The sequence below is a fragment of the Daktulosphaira vitifoliae genome, unplaced genomic scaffold (assembly GCF_025091365.1).
Source record: "Daktulosphaira vitifoliae isolate Bord-2020 unplaced genomic scaffold, ASM2509136v1 Scaffold_3, whole genome shotgun sequence".
Classification (NCBI taxonomy): Eukaryota; Metazoa; Arthropoda; class Insecta; order Hemiptera; family Phylloxeridae; genus Daktulosphaira; species Daktulosphaira vitifoliae.
The window spans coordinates 32,141,088-32,164,254 of NW_026099574.1; the positions used below are offsets into that span (position 1 = coordinate 32,141,088).

The 23,167-nt window shown below is 25.6% G+C and overlaps 2 protein-coding genes across 9 annotated transcripts in view; both read left to right on the forward strand.

Annotated features, from left to right (window-relative positions):
• Positions 1-23,167, forward strand: part of LOC126901739 (uncharacterized) — a 146,414-nt gene that overhangs the window by 34,322 nt on the left and 88,925 nt on the right. The window lies entirely within an intron of this gene.
• Positions 10,483-21,280, forward strand: LOC126901748 (uncharacterized). Of its 3 annotated transcripts, none has more exons than XR_007703098.1 (5): positions 10,483-10,708; positions 15,881-16,055; positions 20,060-20,305; positions 20,749-20,979; positions 21,058-21,280. XR_007703098.1 is itself a non-coding variant. In XM_050678489.1 (4 exons), the coding sequence occupies exons 1-4, from the start codon at positions 10,580-10,582 to the stop codon at positions 21,117-21,119; spliced, it is 612 nt and encodes a 203-aa protein (XP_050534446.1). In that variant the 5' UTR covers positions 10,487-10,579; the 3' UTR covers positions 21,120-21,280. The 3 variants fall into 3 exon arrangements, 1 of the variants encoding a protein (XP_050534446.1); XR_007703099.1 differs by having other exon boundaries at positions 10,486-10,699; XM_050678489.1 differs by lacking the exon at positions 20,749-20,979 and having other exon boundaries at positions 10,487-10,708.

Genomic DNA, 23,167 nt, shown 5'->3' on the forward strand with positions numbered 1-23,167 from the left:
ATTATTACTTTTTTCTTAGCTATAAAATAAGGTTATATTTAGTAATACCCAGCATTAAAAAATGTGTTTTTAACATAATAATAGCACTATATTCCATAATTTTTTGCTATCATGATAAAAAGTAAATACTTATATAAAAAAATTACAAAAAACATTTTAATGATAAGAAAACACATAATGGTAAAATGATAATTTTACACCTTCGTATCAAAGCATAAATGTATTAAATTTAAATATTTTAAAATATTGAGAAAAACTGTAGTGTGCTGCAGTTTAAATTTGGAGACTATTTAAATTTTTATTCGTGACTACTAATGATATAAGGATATTATAATATAATTTTAGGTATTTAGAACCCCATAATATCTCCAAACTTGAGCCTATAGTTTTGCCAATAAGCACTTTATTATTATCCTGTGATTTTTCGTTTATCTTTTCGCCCTCGTATATGCGATAATCTACAACATATACAGCATATATAATATGTCAATTCAATTTGACTAATGTAAGTATGATTTGGAATGCTTAAAATTTAAGCATGCATTTTAAATAATCGTAGGTGTTTTTTATTTTAATGTAATTTTTTTTTAAAAAATTTGTCATTGTTTATTTAATATATTCAAAAATATTCCCAAAAAAATTAGCAAACACTACTATATATTTTTAAATCCAATAAATTTATCTTGTCCAAAGTGTCAACTTGCACTACTCCTGTATTTACAATAAAAACTGAAAAACATTTTAATGATAAATCATACACTTGGTTAAATTTTTAATTATTGTCTGAAAATTTAAAAATATATCACGTCAATCTAAATCTTAGTTTAAAAATTTCTGTTTAACACAAAGACACATCTCTTTTATCTCGTATATATTTTTCAAGGATGTAATTTTTATTTTAACACATTTAAAAAAATTAATTTAAAGTATATATATAAATATAATTCAATTAAATTTTTTCTGTTAGTGCTTACATTGAATTATTACTTAAATTTATGAAAAATATAACATTCAAATAGCCGATAAACATATATCTTATTTTTTTAAAAATGTTGTTGCAACTTAATAATAACATTATATTATATCGATTACTATCTTGATAAAATACCAATTAATATTAAGAAAAAATAAATAAAACCCAGCACAGTAGGGTCGCGGCACAGTGGGGATGTGGTATAGTTGGGTCCAGTATAGATGATATCTGACAGTGATTAAAATCACTATCATAAAAAGCGCTTCGATGCTAATCTGTAGATAGTCTTTAATTTTAAGAAATTGGTTTATTATTCTAAAAGCAAAATTAACTCCTATCTCTATCATTATTCCTAATTAGTACTTCAATCGTAAGTATAATTTATGAATAAATATCTATTAGAGCAATTCAACGTAGTATGAAATTGATATTTGATAATTTAGTATTCTGATTCTTTCGGAAAATTTATGAAATATTATAAAGTAGTGATTACTTTTAAGGCAAAAGTTTATAAAAAATTGAAGGGCTTGATACAGAACTTTTTAGATAATAGTTTGTGTTAATTAGGAATAAGTAGTATGCAAAAAAATTTTCATCAGAGTAAAAAATATACTATTATTATTCAATTTTTCGTGCTAATTTCAAATCAGCAATTATATATTTTCCATCACCAATAATGTTTGATAATATTACTAATTAGTTAAAAACTATAGGATATAACTCTAAGGACAATAGTTGTGAATATTTCAATTCTATGATCTATTTAAACACCAAGAGTTACATAGAATTTCAAAATTCACATGCTTTCATCTTTCCTGATTTATATCCTGATTACATGTCTTATGAATTATAAGTGTTTAATATGAATAAATATTTATTATATAAATTAAATATAGTATGAAATTGATATTTAATAATTTAGTGTTGTAATATTTACAAAAATCTTATTTTTTTTTTATTAACTTTGATGTCCGCTTTTACCATGAAAACAAAATAAAGTTCGAACATTTTTTTTCATATTAAGAGTATAGTATATTAAATTTAATTTAATAAATATGTTTCATTATTTCTGGAACATTTTCGAAAATTAAATTTAAAAACATCTTTCTTCTATATGAATTTTTAAGTTTCTAAATCTCCTGTATAAAGGTAAGCGGCCCGATTTAAAAAAAAAAGTGTGTTGAATGAAAGAGATGTATTAATTTCTTAAAATATTGTATTGATCCATACATTTTTCAAAAAGTTATAGAAATATAAAGTTAAAAATGTAAAATATAAAATCGAGAATTTTAAAAACAAAAATAGAATATGGTAGTCATTTTCATCGTGAAGATAATATAAAGTCCGAAAATTTTATTTTTCCATAATAAAGGATCAGTATTTCAAAAGGTCAAAAAATTTAGTCATTCAACTTAATGACTTAATTTTTTGTGAACAAATTTTTGAGTGTAACGTCTTTAATTTAACTAATTTATTTAGTATACTAATTATGTTAAAAAATGGTTTTTGATAAATATTATTTTCATATAGTTCTCGATTTTATTATAATTAAATATTTTTTTAATTTATTCCTTATACATTATTAGAGTTGTAACTTTTTGTTTTTGTTAAAATCGTGAATGGACTGTTATCACTAAATACCATAAACAGAGTGTGATTATTATACTCTACCTTATAGAATATTTATCAAGTGTCAATATAACCTAACTCGATGAGTAGCCAGAAAGGACCGCACGTCCAATAACGACACGCCTCAAATGTACATGGGAGTTATCTTTATGACTCCGCCCGATACGAATCGAACCGCCCACACCGACACAATGTCAACGTATCTTTTTGTTCTTTTTTTACTGTGTTATTCTATATTCACTGCTGTACAATATTATTTGGAATTATGGACTTATCCAGGGCTTATTGGGAATAAACGGCTCTACGCTGATTTTTGATAATAGTGCCATTACGTTGGTCAACACTCCTCTATCAATCCACAAGAAGTTTCAGTATTTTTTTTATACAATTATTTCTAGAAGTCCAAAATATGCGGTAAAATTGTCATAGTATGATATGTGCAACTTTGTGCGGTCGAACCGCGGTGCAATTGTTATAGTGTGACAGTATTTTAATGTATTTTACAAATTAAAAATGACTTTTACTGTATATATCTAAAATTAACTTTTGAATTTTAACTTTATAAATATTTATTAATTTACTTTATTAAAAGTCATAAACTAATTTATAACTTAGCACTGGTATTTTTTTAGGATGAGTATCCCGTATCAACTTATTTTTCGAACCTTATATTAGATCAGATATGGGAAATGGTTCGTCGAGGTAACACAGATGCTATTTATGAATTTTATAATTATGTAGTGAATTCAAAGAAATATAATGATGATTTACGAAAAGTATTGCTTAGGTTAATAAAGGATATAATTATTGCAGGTATTTGAGATTTATTTTTTTAACTTATATATACATAATGATTTTGTTATCATAACCCAATTAATTACTCATACAATAAAAATAATATTAACATTTTATTTACTTTTTGGTTATCTTTAGCTACATATTATTCTTGATGCTATGTAATACATTTTAAGTTCATCCCTGTTGCTTTGTATGGATGTGATTTTTGTTTTTTCAAATGGGAATACATATTTTGAATCTAATAAAATGTTTTAGTTTTTAATTTAATAGTAAATAGCATTTGAATTTTTAATATAACTTTATTAGCTTATTAGATGTAAACATTTAAAGTTTCAAAATTTTGAGTTAATATACATGTATAATACACGTGGGATTGTAAATACATGTAGCTAATTGGATTTTTATGACATTGCTGTCTCAGTTACGGATTGTTTATTATCAATTATGATTATCAATAGATATACTTTCTGTGTTGTCAGTTAGTGTATTTATAAACTCATAACAATGTGCCTTACTACAATTGATAATAACAATGCTGTGTATCTGCTAATATCGATGTTATAAAAAACCAATTAGCTACCTATATTTGTAATTCCTTGTGTATTATACCTGTATATTAACTCAAAATTTTGAAACTTTAAATGTTTATATCTAATAAACGAATTAAGTTATATTAAAAATTCAAATGTCATTTACTATTAAATTAAAAACTCAAACATTTTATTAAATTAAAAATATGTGTTACCATTTAAAAAAACAAAGTTGACCCCCTTCCAAGGCATAAGGGATGAACTTAAAAAGTATTACATAGTTAAAAATTCAAGAATAATGTGTAACTAAAGATAATGAAAAAAAAAAAATGTTTAAATTATTATTATTCTGCCAGTAATTGAGTGGGTTATGATAAAAAAATCACTCTGTATAATTTGAGGTCGATGACACGTATCATAGATTTCAATTAAAAAAATTAAAGTGATAGACATTTTTAAAAACAATATTATAAATTATTTTAAAAAAAGTGTTATTAGGGACAGTACTAACTTTATAGGTAATTTTATGTGCATACTTTAAGCATGTAGGGATGATATGTGTAAGTTGGCGGACCAAGTGTAAGTTCATGACTCTTAAATTACTTATTAATGAGTTATGATAAATATCATACTAATGAATAAAAATTTAGCATGGAGTTACAGATAATTATTATTTTTTGATTTACAATTAATCTTAATAACATAATTTACTTTTATCAAACATTTTATAATTATTCAATAATAATTATTGCATGTTGTAAATTATTGCTAACAATTATGTGTTGGATTAATAACACGCTACTTAGTTACACTTCAAACCATTGTTTTGTAAATTTATTATTCTTTATTATAACATAGGTATAATAAGGATGTATATTCGAAGGGCTTTTCTCCTCAAAATAACAAGTTTATAGTCATAGTTTATAAAAATATAATAAAACTTCATTAAAACTTTTTGTTCCATGATATATTTATTCATAAATGTTTAAATTGGTATAAATAAATTTATGTTTGATTTTTATATTCAGAGAAAATATGTCATATTTATTATGGTATATTATTAAATTTCTATGGCTAAGTGGCCATAGAAATGAATAATCAAAAATATTATAATTATTATCAACAAAAATATTAACAAAAAATATACATTTTAAAAGAAAGCGATATAAAGTTCAATTCTATACTAAATTAATCTTTGGCGAAACTCCATTGTCATACATTGTGGTATGTAGTTATAATATACTATACCTACATTGATGGTAACTTTTTGGCTACAACTTAGTATTTTTTTATTCATTAAACCTCAAAAATCAGAAAAATAAACATTTTAGTTGTTAATTTCCGATAGCACGATATATATGACATTTATTCAAATATAATTATTTTATTATATCTTTTTTAATAAATCTTTGTAATTTGTCTGATTCATAATCCATCATACATTTTTATGAAAAAACATTATTTCACGAAAACATGGATTGAGTATAAACCATCTATATTACTAAAAAATATAAATTTATGTTTAAAATGTTTTTATTAATTTTATTCTTTTATAAATATTTATAAATTTATTTAACCCTTAAATAGTCGCGTGGGGGTCTATTAATTTATGCAATTAACTTATAATGGTTAAATGAGTCTTACATATGCCACTGTTTACCACTATCAAAATTCTCGTAGTAGTCCCTACTCATATTTCATAAAAAAAAAAAAATAAAATTTCATTAAAAATGTAAATTCTTAAATTTTTATATTTTTTAACATCAGCTAATGTTTATTTTGTAATATCCAGGGGAAAATATCATTGCCGATTAATTATTGGGAGGGTTGATAAGTGGATTACCCCTTCTTGGTCCTTGCTTTTTTTAAACAATATAGTAAAAAAGTATTTAGCAAGCATATTCTACTTCAGTACAGTGGAAATATGGTTGGATTGATTATAGCATAGTTGAGACAAAAAAAGATAAAATCTGATAGAGATTAACATAATTATCATAAAACAATTTCGATGAAAAACTTATTAATCCTTTCAGGAAAGACGATTTAGATAAGCTTTAGGTTTTTATTTCATATAGGTTTGAAGAATGAAGCCGTTCTGTATCATATTCAAAATTCACTAACAAAGTTTTTTTGCAAGGATTACGAATTTTTTTTATCATAAACCACTCAATTACTAACAGAATAAAAATATTTTTTGTTGGATATGCTTTAATAGCAAAATAATAAAAACAATAATTGACATGTGAACTATGTATATACAGACACAATAATCATAAATAATAATTACAAAAAATAAAAACACTTGTGAAGGAACCATACAATATAATAGTTTGATAATAACAAAATTTGATGAACTAGATATCTAATCTATTTTTAGACTATTAAAATACTATAATTTACTTCTCATTAGCCCTACTGAGTAGCTGGTTTTATGCACGCGACGCACCTTTGTGGTCCGTAATTATACAAAAATATGATTAACAAGGGTGACCCCACGAGGGCACGACTACGACAGATAAGACTTAGCAAACGATGACTTAAAAATGATATTTTATATATTTCTATTATAATAAAATGTAAATACTAACTTATATTAAATTAATATTAGTGGATTTTTTGGAACTACTAGTATTTCTCTATTATATTTTTTTTTATTTGAGAATTAGTAAATAAAATTTACTTGCAATGAACTAACAATAATTATTCTAACGTACAAAATAAGTTAAATAAAATAGATACAAGAAGAATTATTCTTAAAATTAAAAAAAATTATACAGTTAGTTAAATATTAAATTAATATCTGTCTTTTATTTTAAATAATTGCTATTTTCTACTATATTTTAGCTTCAATGCGAAAAGTTATAAATTTTACCATGTTGTGATTAGTTTTTACTTAAAATTACTATAATTTTTTTTAAAAAATGTATCAATAAACACAAATAAATTTTTTTATACATTATTAATTATACCTCTTTCACTTATTTTTAAATCGGAACATTTCCCCTTACCCATAATGGGTTCAAAACATGAAACATGAGTATAGAAGATATTTTCAATTTAACTTTTGAAAATGTTCCGAAAATTCTCCGAACATCAAATATACATTAAATTTTAGCTTATGTTAGGTACTATAATTTAAAAAAAAATTTATCTCGACGACCTATCTTTTATGTGCAAAAGACTGCCGAATTTGAATAAAAATGTAATTTTCATATAAAAAATCACAATTTATCATGTCATCATTTTAACACATAAAACTGGCATTTATTTTTTAAAAATGGACGAAACAATATAAATTTTTTTTATATATATTTCTTTGGTGTTTTTCTTTCATTTGACATATATTTTTTTAAAATCTGATTCTTTATTTGATCACAGAGGGAATTCAAAATAGCAATTTTTCTAGAAAAGTAATCTTTTTCAATTTAACTTTTAAAAATGTTCCATAAATACCGTAATCTTAAATCATATATTAAAATAAAATCTATATTTCATACTATTATTAAAAAAAAAATTGTACTGAAAAATATCTTTTATAAGTATACGAAACTCGAACTTAAACAAAAAATGATATTTTGGTGTGAAAAAATGACCATTTTTCTATTTCATTTTTTTTCCATTAATATTATATTATTAATATTATTCCATATATATATTTGTTGAGTTTTAAAATTATCTAGTCATTATTTTTTTATTCATAGTTTAAGTTACTTCTGTTACCTGTCTCACACACCCTCTTGTTTCCTGTAGACAACCTCGTCGGCTTCAAGTAAGGTCGCGTGTGAGCAGACTATCCTAATCAAAAATACAGTCCACTCATTTCCTAAAAGAGTTAACAGGTGCCGAGTTAAGCGGCATACTATTTGCAGCCCTCGCCCTAACTATATTACTGAGTTGATATTTATTACTATTGAGTCAGAAAAGCTAAATTTATTATCATTGGTTTATTTTATTGATTTGAGCCACATGGGTTATTTAATAATTGAAATTTATATCATTGTTGATTTTTTTATAGTTTAAATTTGTTAGTTTTCTGAGATGTCTTTTTTTTTTAATAATTGTTATTGTTGAAATTGTTTATTTTTCCTTGGTTTCATTTTGTCATTAATAATATTAATTACTGCTATTGAGCCAGAAGGGCTATCTTTTTATATTTTATTTATTACTGAGCCAATGGGGCTAAAGTTATTTTATTATTATTATTGTTTATTGCTGTATTATTGAAAATGTATATTATAAGGTATTTAGAACCCCATAATATATCCAAATGTGAGCCTATAGGTTTGCTAATGATTATCCAATGAATTTTATTTTATTTTTTTGCCCTCCCTTAAAATTTATTTATACTCGCCACTGAAGAAAATATGTATTGTATTTATTCAAATGTAATATTTTTACTAAAATAACTGGTCCAATTATAGAACACCGCTCAAAAAGTGAACATTACAAACTTATAATGTATAAAACAACAATTTTATATTGTTCTTGTATAAAAAGGATAAGTGCGATTAGAAACAATCATAAAAGATTATTAAAATTATTTCCGCGAAATTTGTAATTATTTTGTTAATATATTCAAAACTATTTTCATAAAAAATTTGGAAAAATTGATATTTTTCTTCAATTATTTATTTCATTTGACAATCAATAAAAGTAATTAATTTGCGATAATCTATGAATAATAACTATAACGTGTAACATTTATCGTACAGTAGAATTCCGATAATCCGGCACGTTCGGGACCGGCTCCGTGCTGGACTACCGAAAATTCCGGTCTATTGGGCGGTGCCGTTTTCTTTTAGTGTAGGCTTTGCTATGAGAACAATTAGGTTAATAATTAAACTAAAAACACAATATACAAATACAAAAAAATTTGTTTTACATTTCATATAATTTATGTGCAAGTACTGTAATCCATATTTCATTTAGATTTAAAAAAGTCACGAATGTCTTTTTGTTTTCTTGACTTTTGGCGTTTAGTATAAAATTTATATCTAATAATTATAAAGATCAATAATTTCTGAAGCACTGTAGCTAGTACTGAGACACAGTTTACTACAATGTAAAAGGACACAAAACAACAACGCACAAAAAAATAGAGAAGACGCTTCGTGATCGATTAACTGTACTGCACTGCACCTGTATTTGTTGTGATAACTGAGACTAGCCGGCCGCTAATTGTTTCCGAACAATACTGTTGTGGCCGTGTAATACAACTTCCTGTTATCAAATTTTAAGCGCACGTTCAGTGTACTCGGACCGGTCTAATTTTGTCATATGTGTATATATGATAAAATTAGACCGGTCCGAGTACTACTATGTCCACTACTACTATGTATTGTTGGTTATTAGTTTTCTGCTCTATTGTAAATTCGTCCGGATGATCCCGAATACCCTGAAAACTTCCCAATAGCTCCTGATCGTTTTTATTTGCTTTTAAGGCATTTTTTTGGAGAAAACCAAAATTTTTACAATTTTCAGGAGCGATGCCGGACTATCGGGCATTCCAGACTGTTGGATGCCGGATTATCGGACCTCTACTCTATGTCAATTAAATTTGATCAATATAAGTATTATTTGAAATGCTTACAATTTAAATATGCATTTTAAAATAATTTTATCTATTAATTTAAATTATTTTCAAGAAATTTGTCAATGTTTGGTTAATATATTCAAAAATATTTCCAAAAAAATTCCCAAACACTACTATATATTTTTAATTCAATAAATTCATCTTGTCCTAAGTGTCAAATTGTACTGCTGTCCCATTTAAAATAAAAATTAAAAAACATTTTAATAATAAATCATAAACTTGGTAAAATTTTAAATTAATATCTGAAAATTTAAAAATATTTAATGTCATTTTAAATCTTAGTTTAAAAATTTAATAATTATTTATGTTTAACACAATAACACATCTCTCTTATTATGGTATATTTTTTTGATAAATGTCAATTTATTTAATCAGCTTTAAAAATGAATTTAAAACATATTCATATATTTAAAATATTTCAATTTACTTTTTTTCTGTCATTGCTTAAGTTTAATTATTCCTTAAATTTATGAAAAATATAACATTAAAATAGATGATGAACATATTGATTTCTTATATTTTTTCTCTTAACTATTAAATTATGTTACATTAATAATACCCAGCATTAATAAATGTGTTTTGGTCTTAATAATAGCACTATATTCTATAATCTATTACTATTATGATAAAATGTAAATACCAACTAATATAATAAAATAATGAAAAACATTTTAATCATATTTAATTTATGATAAATTATATAGTTACTTAAATATTAAATTAATGTCAGTGATTTTTTTTAAAAAATTGGCACCTGTAAAATAAATAAAATTAAAATGAATAAAATTTCCCTATTAACAGTTATTATTAATGTACAGAATATTTTTAAATGTCAATTAAATTTGATTTATACAAGTATCACTCGAAATTCTTACAATTTAAATATATTTTTTTTTAATAACCATATTTTATATTATTCAAAATAGACTGAATTGTTCTATATAAATTAAATTAATTTAGAAATAAAAACTATATTTCACGTTTACTTGTTACTATTGATATTATATTGCCAGTGCTGGACTTTCATTACTGTTGCTGTTATAATAATCATTAAAAATGTGTTTCTACTTTTGTTTTGGAATTTTACTTGGTTTTATTAATTTAATTACCATACCAAAGTTTTCAACCGGAATGCCATGCTCAGGTGGATCAACTTCTAACAATATGTCAGAACAAGTATTTATAGTAATTATTAATATATACTTATTATTATTATATAAAAGCTTGGGTAAATTTTTTATACATATAACAATCATTGATACTCTGCTTAGAAAATATAATACAGAATAATTCGTTTTAACATACAAATATATAAAAATATATAAAATATTATATTTGTTTTTATTATATATTTCATAATTTATTAGTTACTTTTTAGATCATACCTTATAACTTATAGAAATGTCAACTTATTTTTTTGATGTGGCAACATACATATTTAACTAGCTTCCCACTGTACAATCGTATATTCCTACAATGTTTTTGAAACGTTACTTTGTAATCTGTACATTTGTAATTTGTTACATTTCATGTTAAATACGCATTAAAGTAATATGTATAGAACTGCTTATGTACCGAAAAGTGACTTCAATTGAAATATTAATACAATGTTTTATCTTAACATTTCATTATGTTAATTTATGTCATTATGTTATACAAACATTTAATGTTCCAAAATTTTTTTTTTTTTTTTTTTTTTTTAATATATACACAATCTATACACAAACGGCACAATAAGAGTATTAGCTAAGATAAACAAGAATGAAATATTGAGTGAAGAAGCCACCCACCGATGACACTTTCGTCTTTTAATTATTTTGTTTTGTCCTTATACGCAATTTTTTTTTTTTTTTTTTTTTTTATGGATTGAGTAGGTCTCTGCACCATTTACGCTTAAGGCGGCGAGGAGGGTTACCAGGGATGGTTAATGAAGATAGATTTTTTATGAGCTCGTTTGGATGAGAGCTAAGGCGTAGGTGGAAACGTTTATAATAATTTTTTGCCTCTTCTTGAATTGTTTTCATACGTAAATCTTTATGCAGAGAGTGATTTGACACATATGGTGGACAATTGGTAATTTTTCTTAGTATTTTATTTTGGAACCGTTGAATTTTATTTAGGTTAGAAATTTTTGCGTTGCCCCAAAGCTGTAAGCCGTACGTCCAGATTGGCTTTAGGAGAGATTTGTAAAGGAATGTTCCAAAATAAAATAATAATTAATAATAAATCAATATGTCATACACAGTTTCAACTAATAACATTACATTATATTATGTAAATTTTCAACATTTTGAAACATAAGTTTATTCTTTATTGGCCAATTGGACAAAAAATCACTATCAAAATTAAAATTTGCTGCTGGTATATTATTCATTGATACAATTTTAGTTATCATTTTTTCAAATTGATCTACTTTTGAAAACAGACGGTCATACATTATTCGATTTTGAATTTGTTCCATATAAATTGAATTCAATAAATTTAATATTTTATTTTGATCACCTGTCTGATTGACATCTACAAAATTATAAATAAAGACACTACATGACATTTAGAATAATTAAAAAAACATTTTTTTATATATTTTTGAACTGAACGATTTTATACCTGATTCAACATTTCTAAAACTATTGACCGAACTTAAATTATATAAATTATTCAGTGTGTTTGCTTTTAAGACAGTAGACTGTTCTCCTAAGTGAACAATTATTTAAAAACTTTTATAGGCGATAAGTAATATTCTAAGTGAAAATAGAATGAAATAATAATAATTAATAATATAATTTTAAGGCAGACACTCTGTATATATAATACAGACCACAGTGCGGCATAAAGATAATTATAATAACTATAATTAAAAATAATTATAGGTTTTAATGCAATTAATATTTTCATAGCTTAAAGTAATTTAAAAGAATACACATAGATTTACCTGTTTACAAATTTGATGGTCCATGTTGAGATGAAAATGAACAATTAACAGCACAAGACGGTCGCTCGCTATGAGAGATTAGAAGATTGGGGGTTGGGCTTCAATAAGACACGTCGGAAAACCACAAACTCTATGTTTAATTCTATCTCTAATATGTGTCATTGTATTTTGGAGCAATAGAAATATTAAGTAAAAAAAAACATTGCCTTTTGTTATGTAAATAATGTTACTAAATAATAAAACTAAACATAATATCAACAAAACAATTATACGATGTTGCATTAATGTTACTTGGTAATGTTTTTTGGTAAACAAAAATCAACATAACCGCAACATTTTGTAACTTAAACTGCACAGTGAGTTATTACATAATATAAAGAACTGGTCGATAACTGATGATTTCTCATAATATAGTAATTATGTTAAAAAATGCTTTTTGGTAATTTTTATTTTCATATACTCCTCGATTTTATTAATTATTAAATATTTTTTAAATTTATTCCTAATTCGTTATAAGGGATCTTTTTGTTTTTGTTAAAATTCTCAATGAACTGTTATCACAAAATACCATAAATAGAGTGTGATGGATGCTCTACCTTGTGTAAAATATGTCAAATGTCGTTATAACCTAACCGCATGAGTAGCCTAAGCTTGCTTGAAGTTCTTGAGGATATATCCATGTTTACAATTGAGTCCGAAACGTCAGAACTCAACTGTAAACATGGATATATCCTCAAGCACTTCAAGCAACAAGACAATCCTTGAAAGTTTTAACACATTCATAGCCCAAGCTTGTTTAGGTTAGTCGTGGTATCCGCAGAGTACCGACGGTACATAACAGTAGGGCATTCGCCTTATGCCGGGTTCCCACTACTCCGTCTATTTGCCGAATATTAGTTATTTGTTTCTTAAGCAGTGCGAACAGTGTACTCGTGCGATTATTCGGTATTCGTTCATCGGTATTCGTTATTCGTCATCTTCCCGATGGTTGTCGGTATTAGTAACACGAATCAAAGGGATTATAAATATTTGTCCAAACGGTCCAATCGACTATGTATTTTATTTTAACGAATATTCGATCAGAATCAACACTTTATTTATTTAAATAAATTGTTATAGTTAATTAAATTATTTGTTTTAATTAGTTAATTAAATACATTTTCTACTGAATTACATTATTATTCAGTGATCTTTTTACGGCTAGCCCGTAACCAAGTACCCTTAAAATAATTTTTTTTTGGATTTTGTTAGTTACATATGTATTTTTATATATCTGTTATAAAATAATTTTTAGGTCCATTCCTTATATTTTATACAGAGTGTGCAACTTTATTTGTTTAAACGGCAACATATTAAACTGGTTATAACAGAAAATTATCCAATTAAGAAAATGACTGTAGATAATAACTTTTGGACCAATAATTTGGAAGTTATGAGCATTTTAAAATATAGTAGTGATGGTGAAGCGCAGATGCTGCTATTTTTAATCATTAGCCATTCTTCGGCCACACTTCTCTTGCCACCCAGGTACAAAAATTAGAATATCTTCTGAAGCATTGGTCTAAAAGTTGTTATTTTAAATTACAATAATTTTTTAAATTACAAATATTAAAATCGTTTTGTATTTTATAAGTTGAATAACACAATATTTATTTTAATTATTGATTTAATAATATACTGTGAATAAAAGCAACAATTTTTTATGATTCAATAATTTAACCATCATTATTTAGAAGCTTAAAATAATATTATGATATCCAAATTTTATTTAACTTACAAATTTGATCAATTTTTATCGAGTAAAATTAAACTAACACGATAATGTAATAGTCGTAACAATGTTATTACTGGGAAGGCCAAATAATCAATAAAGATATACGAGTATTCATTATATTGTAAAAATGATTTAATTGTAGTGCCAAATGATTTGATGGTTAATACTCTCTCTAAGTAATCTACGTGTTCACATAGGTTTTTTTAAGCGCACTAACATTTTATTTTGAAGTTACAATTTTTCTCAACACCGTATCTTGTCTTGATATACAGGATGATTTTTTTATCATAACCCACTCAATTACTTGCAGAATAATAATAATTTAAACATTTTTTTTTTTTATTATCTTTAGTTACACATTATTCTTGAATTTTTAACTATGTAATACTTTTTAAGTTCATCCCTTATGCCTTGGAGGGGGTCAACTTTGTTTTTTTAAATGGTAACGCATATTTTTAATTTAATAAAATGTTTGAGTTTTTAATTTAATAGTAAATGGCATTTGAATTTTTAATATAACTTTATTAGCTTATTAGATATAAACATTTAAAGTTTCAAAATTTTGAGTTAATATACATGTATAATACACATGGAATTTGTAAATATAGGTAGCTAATTAGATTTTTATGACATTGCTGTCTCAGTCACGGATTGTTTACTATCAATTATGATTATTAATAGATATATTTTCTGTATTGTCAGTTAGTGTATTTATAAACTCATAACAATGTGCCTAACTACAATTGATAATAACAATGCTGTGTATTTGCTAATATCGATGTCATAAAAAATCAATTAGCTACCTGTATTTGTAATCTCTTGTGTATTATACCTATACAGGGTGTTCAGTAAGTCAGGAAACGGGTTTCTATTATTCTCATTGTTTGTAACAATGAAAACAATATACAGGGTACTGAACACTCTGTATATTAACTCAAAAATTTGAAACTTTAAATGTTTATATCTCATAATAAACAATAAAAATTTGTTAATATATATATGTATAATAATGATGACACGCACGCGTATACGGGTACAAAAACCAAAAATAAAATTATACAGTAATAGTGCGGTGAGCGGAGTGGGGTGAATGCGTTACGACAGTCTAGTCTCAAAGCCATAGATGACGGGATATGCGAGAATAATAATACGTGAGCGTGGAGAGATACGCAAAGGTGAACTCATATAAGCGTGTTAAAAAGGACTTTTATTGTATATTTCCTAAAATTAATTTTAGCTTCGATACAAAGCTGAGAAGATATTAATTTTACTTTGATGTTTTTTTTTATTATTTTGTGTCTATGAACGCTCAATATCAGCTCTCATTATGAACAATACGTCGAAAGATCACAAATTGTATTTAATCGAAGACATTACCCTCAAAAATTGAAAAAAAATTCCACTTTATCAATCAAAAAGTTTCTTAGCCTACATTCTCCATGTAAAAAATTAAAATTATTCATTTCTATTATTTTTAAAGTTTTTATTGACGAATTAAGTTTGATATTAGGTTTCAACTATAAAATTATGTCCATACTGTGCTGCGACCGAATGTGCTACCGTTTTTAAATTTTAACTTTATAAATATTTATTAATTTACTTTAATAATTGTCATAAACTAATTTGTAACTTAGCACTGATATATTTTTAGGTTGAGTATCCCATAGCAACTTTTTATTCGAATTTTTTGAGATGGAAAATAATGAATATTTTACGTAATAATGAAAATATTAATGAATTTTATGATAATACAGTGAAGTCACCTATATTTAATGACGACATGAGAGGTGAATTGTCGCGGATAATTGAAGAGATAGCTGAATCAGGTATTTGAGAATTATTTATTAGCATCGACGCGAAACTGAAAAGGTATTAAATTTACTATAATGTGTTTATTTTTTTGTGTCTCTTATCACTCATTTTTTATAGATACCTTAGGTATTTACCTAAAAATAAGGATTCAAAATGACAACTTTTTCATAAAAAAATAAACTTTTTTAACTTAACTTTTGAAAATGTCCAGGAAATTCTGGCACTTTTATATATATCTTATAGCTAATATAATATACATTATAATGAAAATATAAATTTTCGGACTTTAATTTATCTTCACGGTGAAAATAGCTACCGAATGCTATTTTTGTGTGAAAATTCTCGATTTTATATTTTACATTTTTTTTTAACTTTATAATGCTATAACTTTTTGAAACATGTATGAATCAATACAAATTTTTCATGAAAAGTATTATTTATATATTTCTTTCATTCGACATACTTTTTTTGTGAAATGTATCATACAAGAGGTATAGCCGTATTTAGTGGGTGGGCGATGCGATGGGCCGTGTTTCATAAAAAATATATATATATATAAATACATTTTTTATGATATATTACATATTTTATGAATATATATTTCGCACTTGAGTCGCCTTACTATACATATATATGTATGTATTTATATATATATATTCGTTTATATATTCTTAGAGCCGCCGCATATGCCTCGCGTACAACGTTCCCCCGCGCCCGCCCACAAAATACGGCTATACCTCGCGCATGATACGTTTACGTACTTAAGTCACTTTACATGTATATATATATTCTAATTACTATTAAAAATTATATATTAACACGCTTTATTCTCATTAAGAGATATAAAGTGTATTCATTCCGATTACGGGGAATATTCCCAAATCGTCATTTTTCGTCACTACCTCCAAGTTCCGGGAGTGGGTAATATGCGCGTCTGCTGCTTTCCTTGGATGTGATAGCCGTTTCTCAGACTCCCTCTCCGGAATCGAACCCTGATTTCCCGTTACCCATTACAACCATGATATTGATAGTAACTACTATCATAACATGAAACTAAAAAGTGAAAAATAAATATAGTTTAAAAAAACTAAAAAAACACGCTTTTAACCCTTAAACAGTCGCATGGAGGTCTAGCATACCCCCACATAAATAAAAACGGATGTAATATATTGCATAAAAGGTGTACATAGAAGATATAAATTTAGAAGATGGTTTTTATTATAATATTGAATAGATTTTCATAAATATATACATTCGAAAAAAAATGTATGACTTAAAATATTCATCAAAATTGAAATGGGTCATATTTACCCCCACGCGACTTGTAACGTTATAATTTTTTTTTGGACATAATTTTGTAATTTATTTATTTTTTAATTTTAATTTTTTTTTTTTATCCATATTTATATATCATATGGTAACAAATAATGTCTTTGAATTAAAAAAAATTAACTTTTTTATACATATTTTATACTTTTTTAGAAATGGGGTTAATAGACTCCCACGCGACTATGAACGTTGAAAATAGGTACGCGTCTGCTTAAGGGTTAAAGCACATCGAACTAAAAAGTAGAAAATAATTTTTAAAATAAGCTTAAAACAATAATGAATGAAAAATACTAGTATTATTGTGATAAAAGTGTGGGGGCTTTGTGCCATATTTTTCGTATATTGAGCGCCCGACGCTTTTATCACAATAATACTAGTATTTTTCGTTCATTATTGTTTTAAGCTTATTTTAAAAATTATTTTTTACATTTTAGTTCGATGTGCTTTAAAAGCGTGTTTTTTTAAACTATTTATTTTTTAAAATATATTTTCTAAATTACATAAATTTTAAGTCAAGATAAATATTTTCGAATAAAAAATTAAATGGGATTGGTTCTTTTTTTAAATACATCAATGCAAGTATAGATGTCAGTGATTCAAATCACTATTAAAAGCAACGTTTCGATGTAAATCTGTAGATAATGTTTCATTCTAAGAAATTGGTGGGGAATTACAAAATTATAAATTATAGACATTTTATCTCTCAAGGGAGTTTCAAGCATCTTGAAAATCTCCTGGCCGCGTCCGGTATTCATTTCGATTTGTCAGTGAAAAACGGGCTACAGTTTTTTAAAGACACGGCATTTACTTGGTGGGAGTCCATAAAGTTGAAAAACATGTCCTGGCGCTCATTCTCAAGGAAGTTTCTCATGGCGTTCGATAACAGCATCCAAGCAGAGCTGAAGAACGACCTCATTTTTCAAAAAGTTATGGCAGTATCAAGTATTAAAAAACCTAGGTTCAAAAGTTAAATTTTAGTGCAAAAATTGTCATTTTAGATTCCCTTCTGTGGACAGGTAAAAGGTCATGTTTTCAAAAAAAAATTACCTTTTATAAATGACTATGTTAAAATGTGAAAATATGAATTTCATGTATAAAAGGAAATGATTCGATTAAAAAATAGTATGTCTGATGAAAGAGAAATTTATAAAGTATTTTTAAAAAAAATTATATTGATTGATATTTTTTTCATATGTATTTCAAATGCCCATTGACGAATACATTGTAATGTAGATATGTATAAGGTATGAACTAGTCATTGATACTTTGAATACATAACTCGTGCTGAAGTGCGAGTCCAATTTAGCCTTTTTTCTAATATTTAATTACCCTATCTAGACGTCGGCCTGACCTAGTTGGTAGAAATGTATGTTTTGTCACAGGGGGTCCCGGGTTCCCCATGATGCCAACGAAGTTTTTCTTATGATTTTCTCATTGATGGTGTCTGGTCTTTGATGCAAGCCGGCCATAATACCAGCTCCGTCCATCATTGGCGTAGCCAAAAACTATCTTTGACTCCCTAACATGTAAAAAAGAGCTCCTTCTGTAGCATGTTAAGTTCAGAAACTTGAAGGATGTAAAACTGATCATTATTACTTACCTCATCTCAGTATATTGTCGTCAGAACTCTTTACAATATGAATTTTATTGTGTACAAGTAATATGTTAATCAATTTTTATTGATATATATATATATACATATATTAGATGTTAAATGCAATTTTACATATTACGACAATAAATCTTATTAAAAACCAAAAACTTAATAAAAAGTGCAAAAAAAAGTGTTATTAATTTATAATAATAACCAAAAAAGTAATTTTTGAAAAAATATTTAATCTCTAATCTCAAAACTTTTAATTTTCATGCCGCGATTATATTATTATATTTATACGATGTATAGTAATATTTAGTAATGAAGTGTAAATAAACTATTCTATTTTTCACTAAAAAATATAATATTATAAAAAAATTATTATTATTATTATTTAGTTGCATAATAATAATTCAACTATAACAGAATAATTGGTTGAGGATGAGACACTCATTTTTTCAAAAAATATTGAGAACTTTACATTTTTGTAACAGACAAAATTGTTTAATTGAAAAACTATACTTTATTGCTAAATACAACTCTAACATATTATGGAGTCAATATAATTTGATGTAATAACAGACTTCTAAATAAATTCTAAAAAACATAATAAATCTTATTCATATATCTGATTTTTTTCATACAAGTATTCAGTGAGGGGGTTTCTTTATTTTTATTCATCATAATAATTTCAAGTTATGTGAGTGATAAAATTTTTATAGGAAAGTTTTGAGGATGACACTAGAAAATTAAAAATAATAATTATTTTCATACAATTCAATGAAAAATGAGAAGAATAACTCGTCAATAATCTATTATCTTATTATTATTATATATAATCTTATATTTGAGTCATCCAGTTATAATGTATTATATTTTATAAATGTCCAAATTGTTTTTTTCTTCGTCAATTATCTAATAATTAGAAAACAAATTAAGATACAAGTCCTACTTTAACGGGATGACAAAAATATTAGATTATAATTTTTTAGATTTTATGATGGTCGAAAGTAATGTTTCTTTATGCTCTCTATTTTTATACTGCGATTTAGATTAATATTCTATATTGATAGAGATTTTTTGGTATTTTCTTAGATGATCAAACGAGCACAATAAATAAATGTATATCTGATATACATTCATCTATAAAACAAAAAGAACAAAGTTTAAAAGACGAATTAAGTCAAGGTGATAAAAAGAATGATGGCACCGTCACAAAAGAATATGCAAAACAATGTCTTTTAAATACTTCATTCTTAGTAGATCCTCTTAATTCTGAACAAATATGTGACTTTGTAATCGACAACAATTTAAATGACGAACATCAAGTCGTTTACGATAGTAATTATCATAAATTTGTTTGAAAACTATAAAAATATTTAAAACATTTTTAACAATTAAATTTTTATTAAAATACCATTATTTTAAAAAAAGTGTTATTAGGGATAGAACTTATTTTGGAGTAATTATATTAGCATGCTTTTAAGCGTGTAGGTATGATAAGTGTAAGTTCATGACTCTTAAATTACTTATTAATGAGTTATGATAAATATCATACTAATGAATAAAAATTTACTATGGAGTTACAGATAATTATTATTTTTTGATTTACAATTAATCTTAATAACATAATTTACTTTTATCAAACATTTTACAATTATTTAATAATAATTATTGTATGTAGTCAATTATTGCTAACAATTTTGTGTTTGATTAATAACACGCTACTTAGTTACACTTCAAACCATTGTTTTGTAAATTTATTATTCTTTATTATAACATAGGTATAATTAGGATGTATATTCGAAAGGCTTTTCTCAAAATATTACTCTTTGGTCAAGGAAATTCGACGACTTTGTCATTTTTAAGTAAAAAGTGAATTTAGTAATATAATTGTTCTCAATGCGGTACTTAATACATATATGTTACAAGACAAAAAAATAAAAAAATTGTTTTAACTTTTGAATAATTTTAATGGGAATATTTAAAACTTATGTTCACCAACTTACACCCGGGTAACTTCTATATTTTTTTGGGGAGAATATCAACATTTTGTATAATAATAATAAATTTACAATTTTATTTTGTTTCAGATCTGCTTAAAAACTTTATGGTTAATATGAAACAATATTTTTCGTCAAATCGCAATAATTAGAATGATACATAAATACTAATAAATACTTGAAGTAGCTTCTACTCATAGTTTATAAAAATATAGTAAAACTTCATTAAAACTTTTTGTTCCATAATATAATTATTCATAAATGTTTAAATTGTTGTAAATAAATTTATGTTTTATTTATAACATGTATCATATTTATTATTACATTTTTTTGGCCAAGTGGCCATAGAAATTAATAATCAAAAATATTATAATTGTTATAGAGCAGAATAGTAACAAAAAATATACATTTTACAAGACTGGCGATATAAAGTCAATTCTATGCTAAATAAAGCTTAATTAATTTTTTGCAAGACTATTGTCAGAACTATTGTGGTTTGTAATTATAATATACTATACCTACGTCGATGACAACTCTTCGGTTTACTATTCAGTATTTTTTATTCGTGAAACTTCAAAAATCTTAAAAATGAAAATGTTGAGTTCTAAGTTAAAAGTAATCATTTTTAACTACTTTTTTTTGTTCTTTAAAGTGAAAGTTTATAATAAAAAAAAAAAAGTGAATATATTTAGCTCAACTTGCAAGTTTGAAATTGACATCATTAAATAGAGAAAAATGGTGTTGTTAAGATTAATATGCAATCAGGAAATTTTATAATTACTATTTACAGTAAATTTTTCATTTCATCCGTTGTTAAATTCAGGTTGGGTTTATGTGGGCAGGTTTAGAGACAGATTTTCAAAAAATTTATATTAAATAAAAGAAAAATATCTAAAGTTTCAATATAAAAAAATGATTTTAATTTGTTCATTTTTCAAATAGTTATGGCAGTTTTAAGTATTAAAATATTTTATGTTTAACAGTGATTTTTACATAAAAATTACATTATCTCATAGAAGAAAAGGTGTTGGGACAAATTGTTTTTTTTTGAACTTATAGTATTTATTGTAAGCTTTAATTTGACATATGTATATAGGTTGCAGAATTTCTGGAAAATTTTAAAAATATAATTTGAAAAAATTGACTTTTATGTGTGTAAACAAATATATAATATTCTTTTTGAAAACAATATTCAATAGAACTATAATATCATGAAAAAACTAATCTATACTTATAATAAGTAAACACGTGTTGAATTTTATAAAATCAAGGAAAATACACAATAAAATAGGATTGTTTTATTACTGTAAAAATAATAAATATTTTCGTTATTTTATATACTTTAATATTCCTTACCAAATAATCTTTAATATGTCTCACAATTTATAAAAACAGAATGCATATTTAATTGTACAGTAATTGTAACGAAAAAGACACCATAGACAGCAGAATCATGTAAAGTGAAATGAACTCACTTAACCTAAGCACAGTCATCTCCTGTTAATTACAAATTATAGACATTTTATCTCTCAAGGGAGTTTCTGAAGCATCTTGAAAATCTCCTGGCCCCGTCCGGTATTCATTTCGATTTGTCAGTGAAAAACGGGCTACAGTTTTTAAAAGACACGGCATTTACTTGGTGGGAGTCCATAAAGTTGAAAAACATGTCCTGGCGCCCATTCTCAAGGGAGTTTCTCATGGCGTTCGATAACAGCATCCAAGCAGAGCTGAAAAACAACCTCATGACCATTCAATATCAGCGATCGACGGAGTTCATTATAATTAAACAACAGCAAGTAATGCGGACTCGCCCAAGTTGTTTAGAGCAGCACATCTGGTTAGTTAGTTTTTTGCGCGACCAATATTACCGCAACGTAAAAATGTGATGGCCGCGTTCATTAGACAATCTGCGCGTAATCGCAAACGATATCGACACACCATTACGCACTGGTACACTAAAAGTCAACATAAATCCGTACGTGCCGCCTCCTGCACCACCCCAATCGTCACAGGCCATCCGACAGCGAGCGGGCGTCCCTAACACAGAACGTTGTCCCGACGCTGCCGATTGTACTCCCGCCGTGTAACTGAAATTTGACAACGGGTTTGTGACGGCATTAGAGCGTTTATGCGATGGGTGTGTTTTTAATAACATAGGGACGCACAAAGCTTATCGAACTCGATATCGTTGTAAAAGACC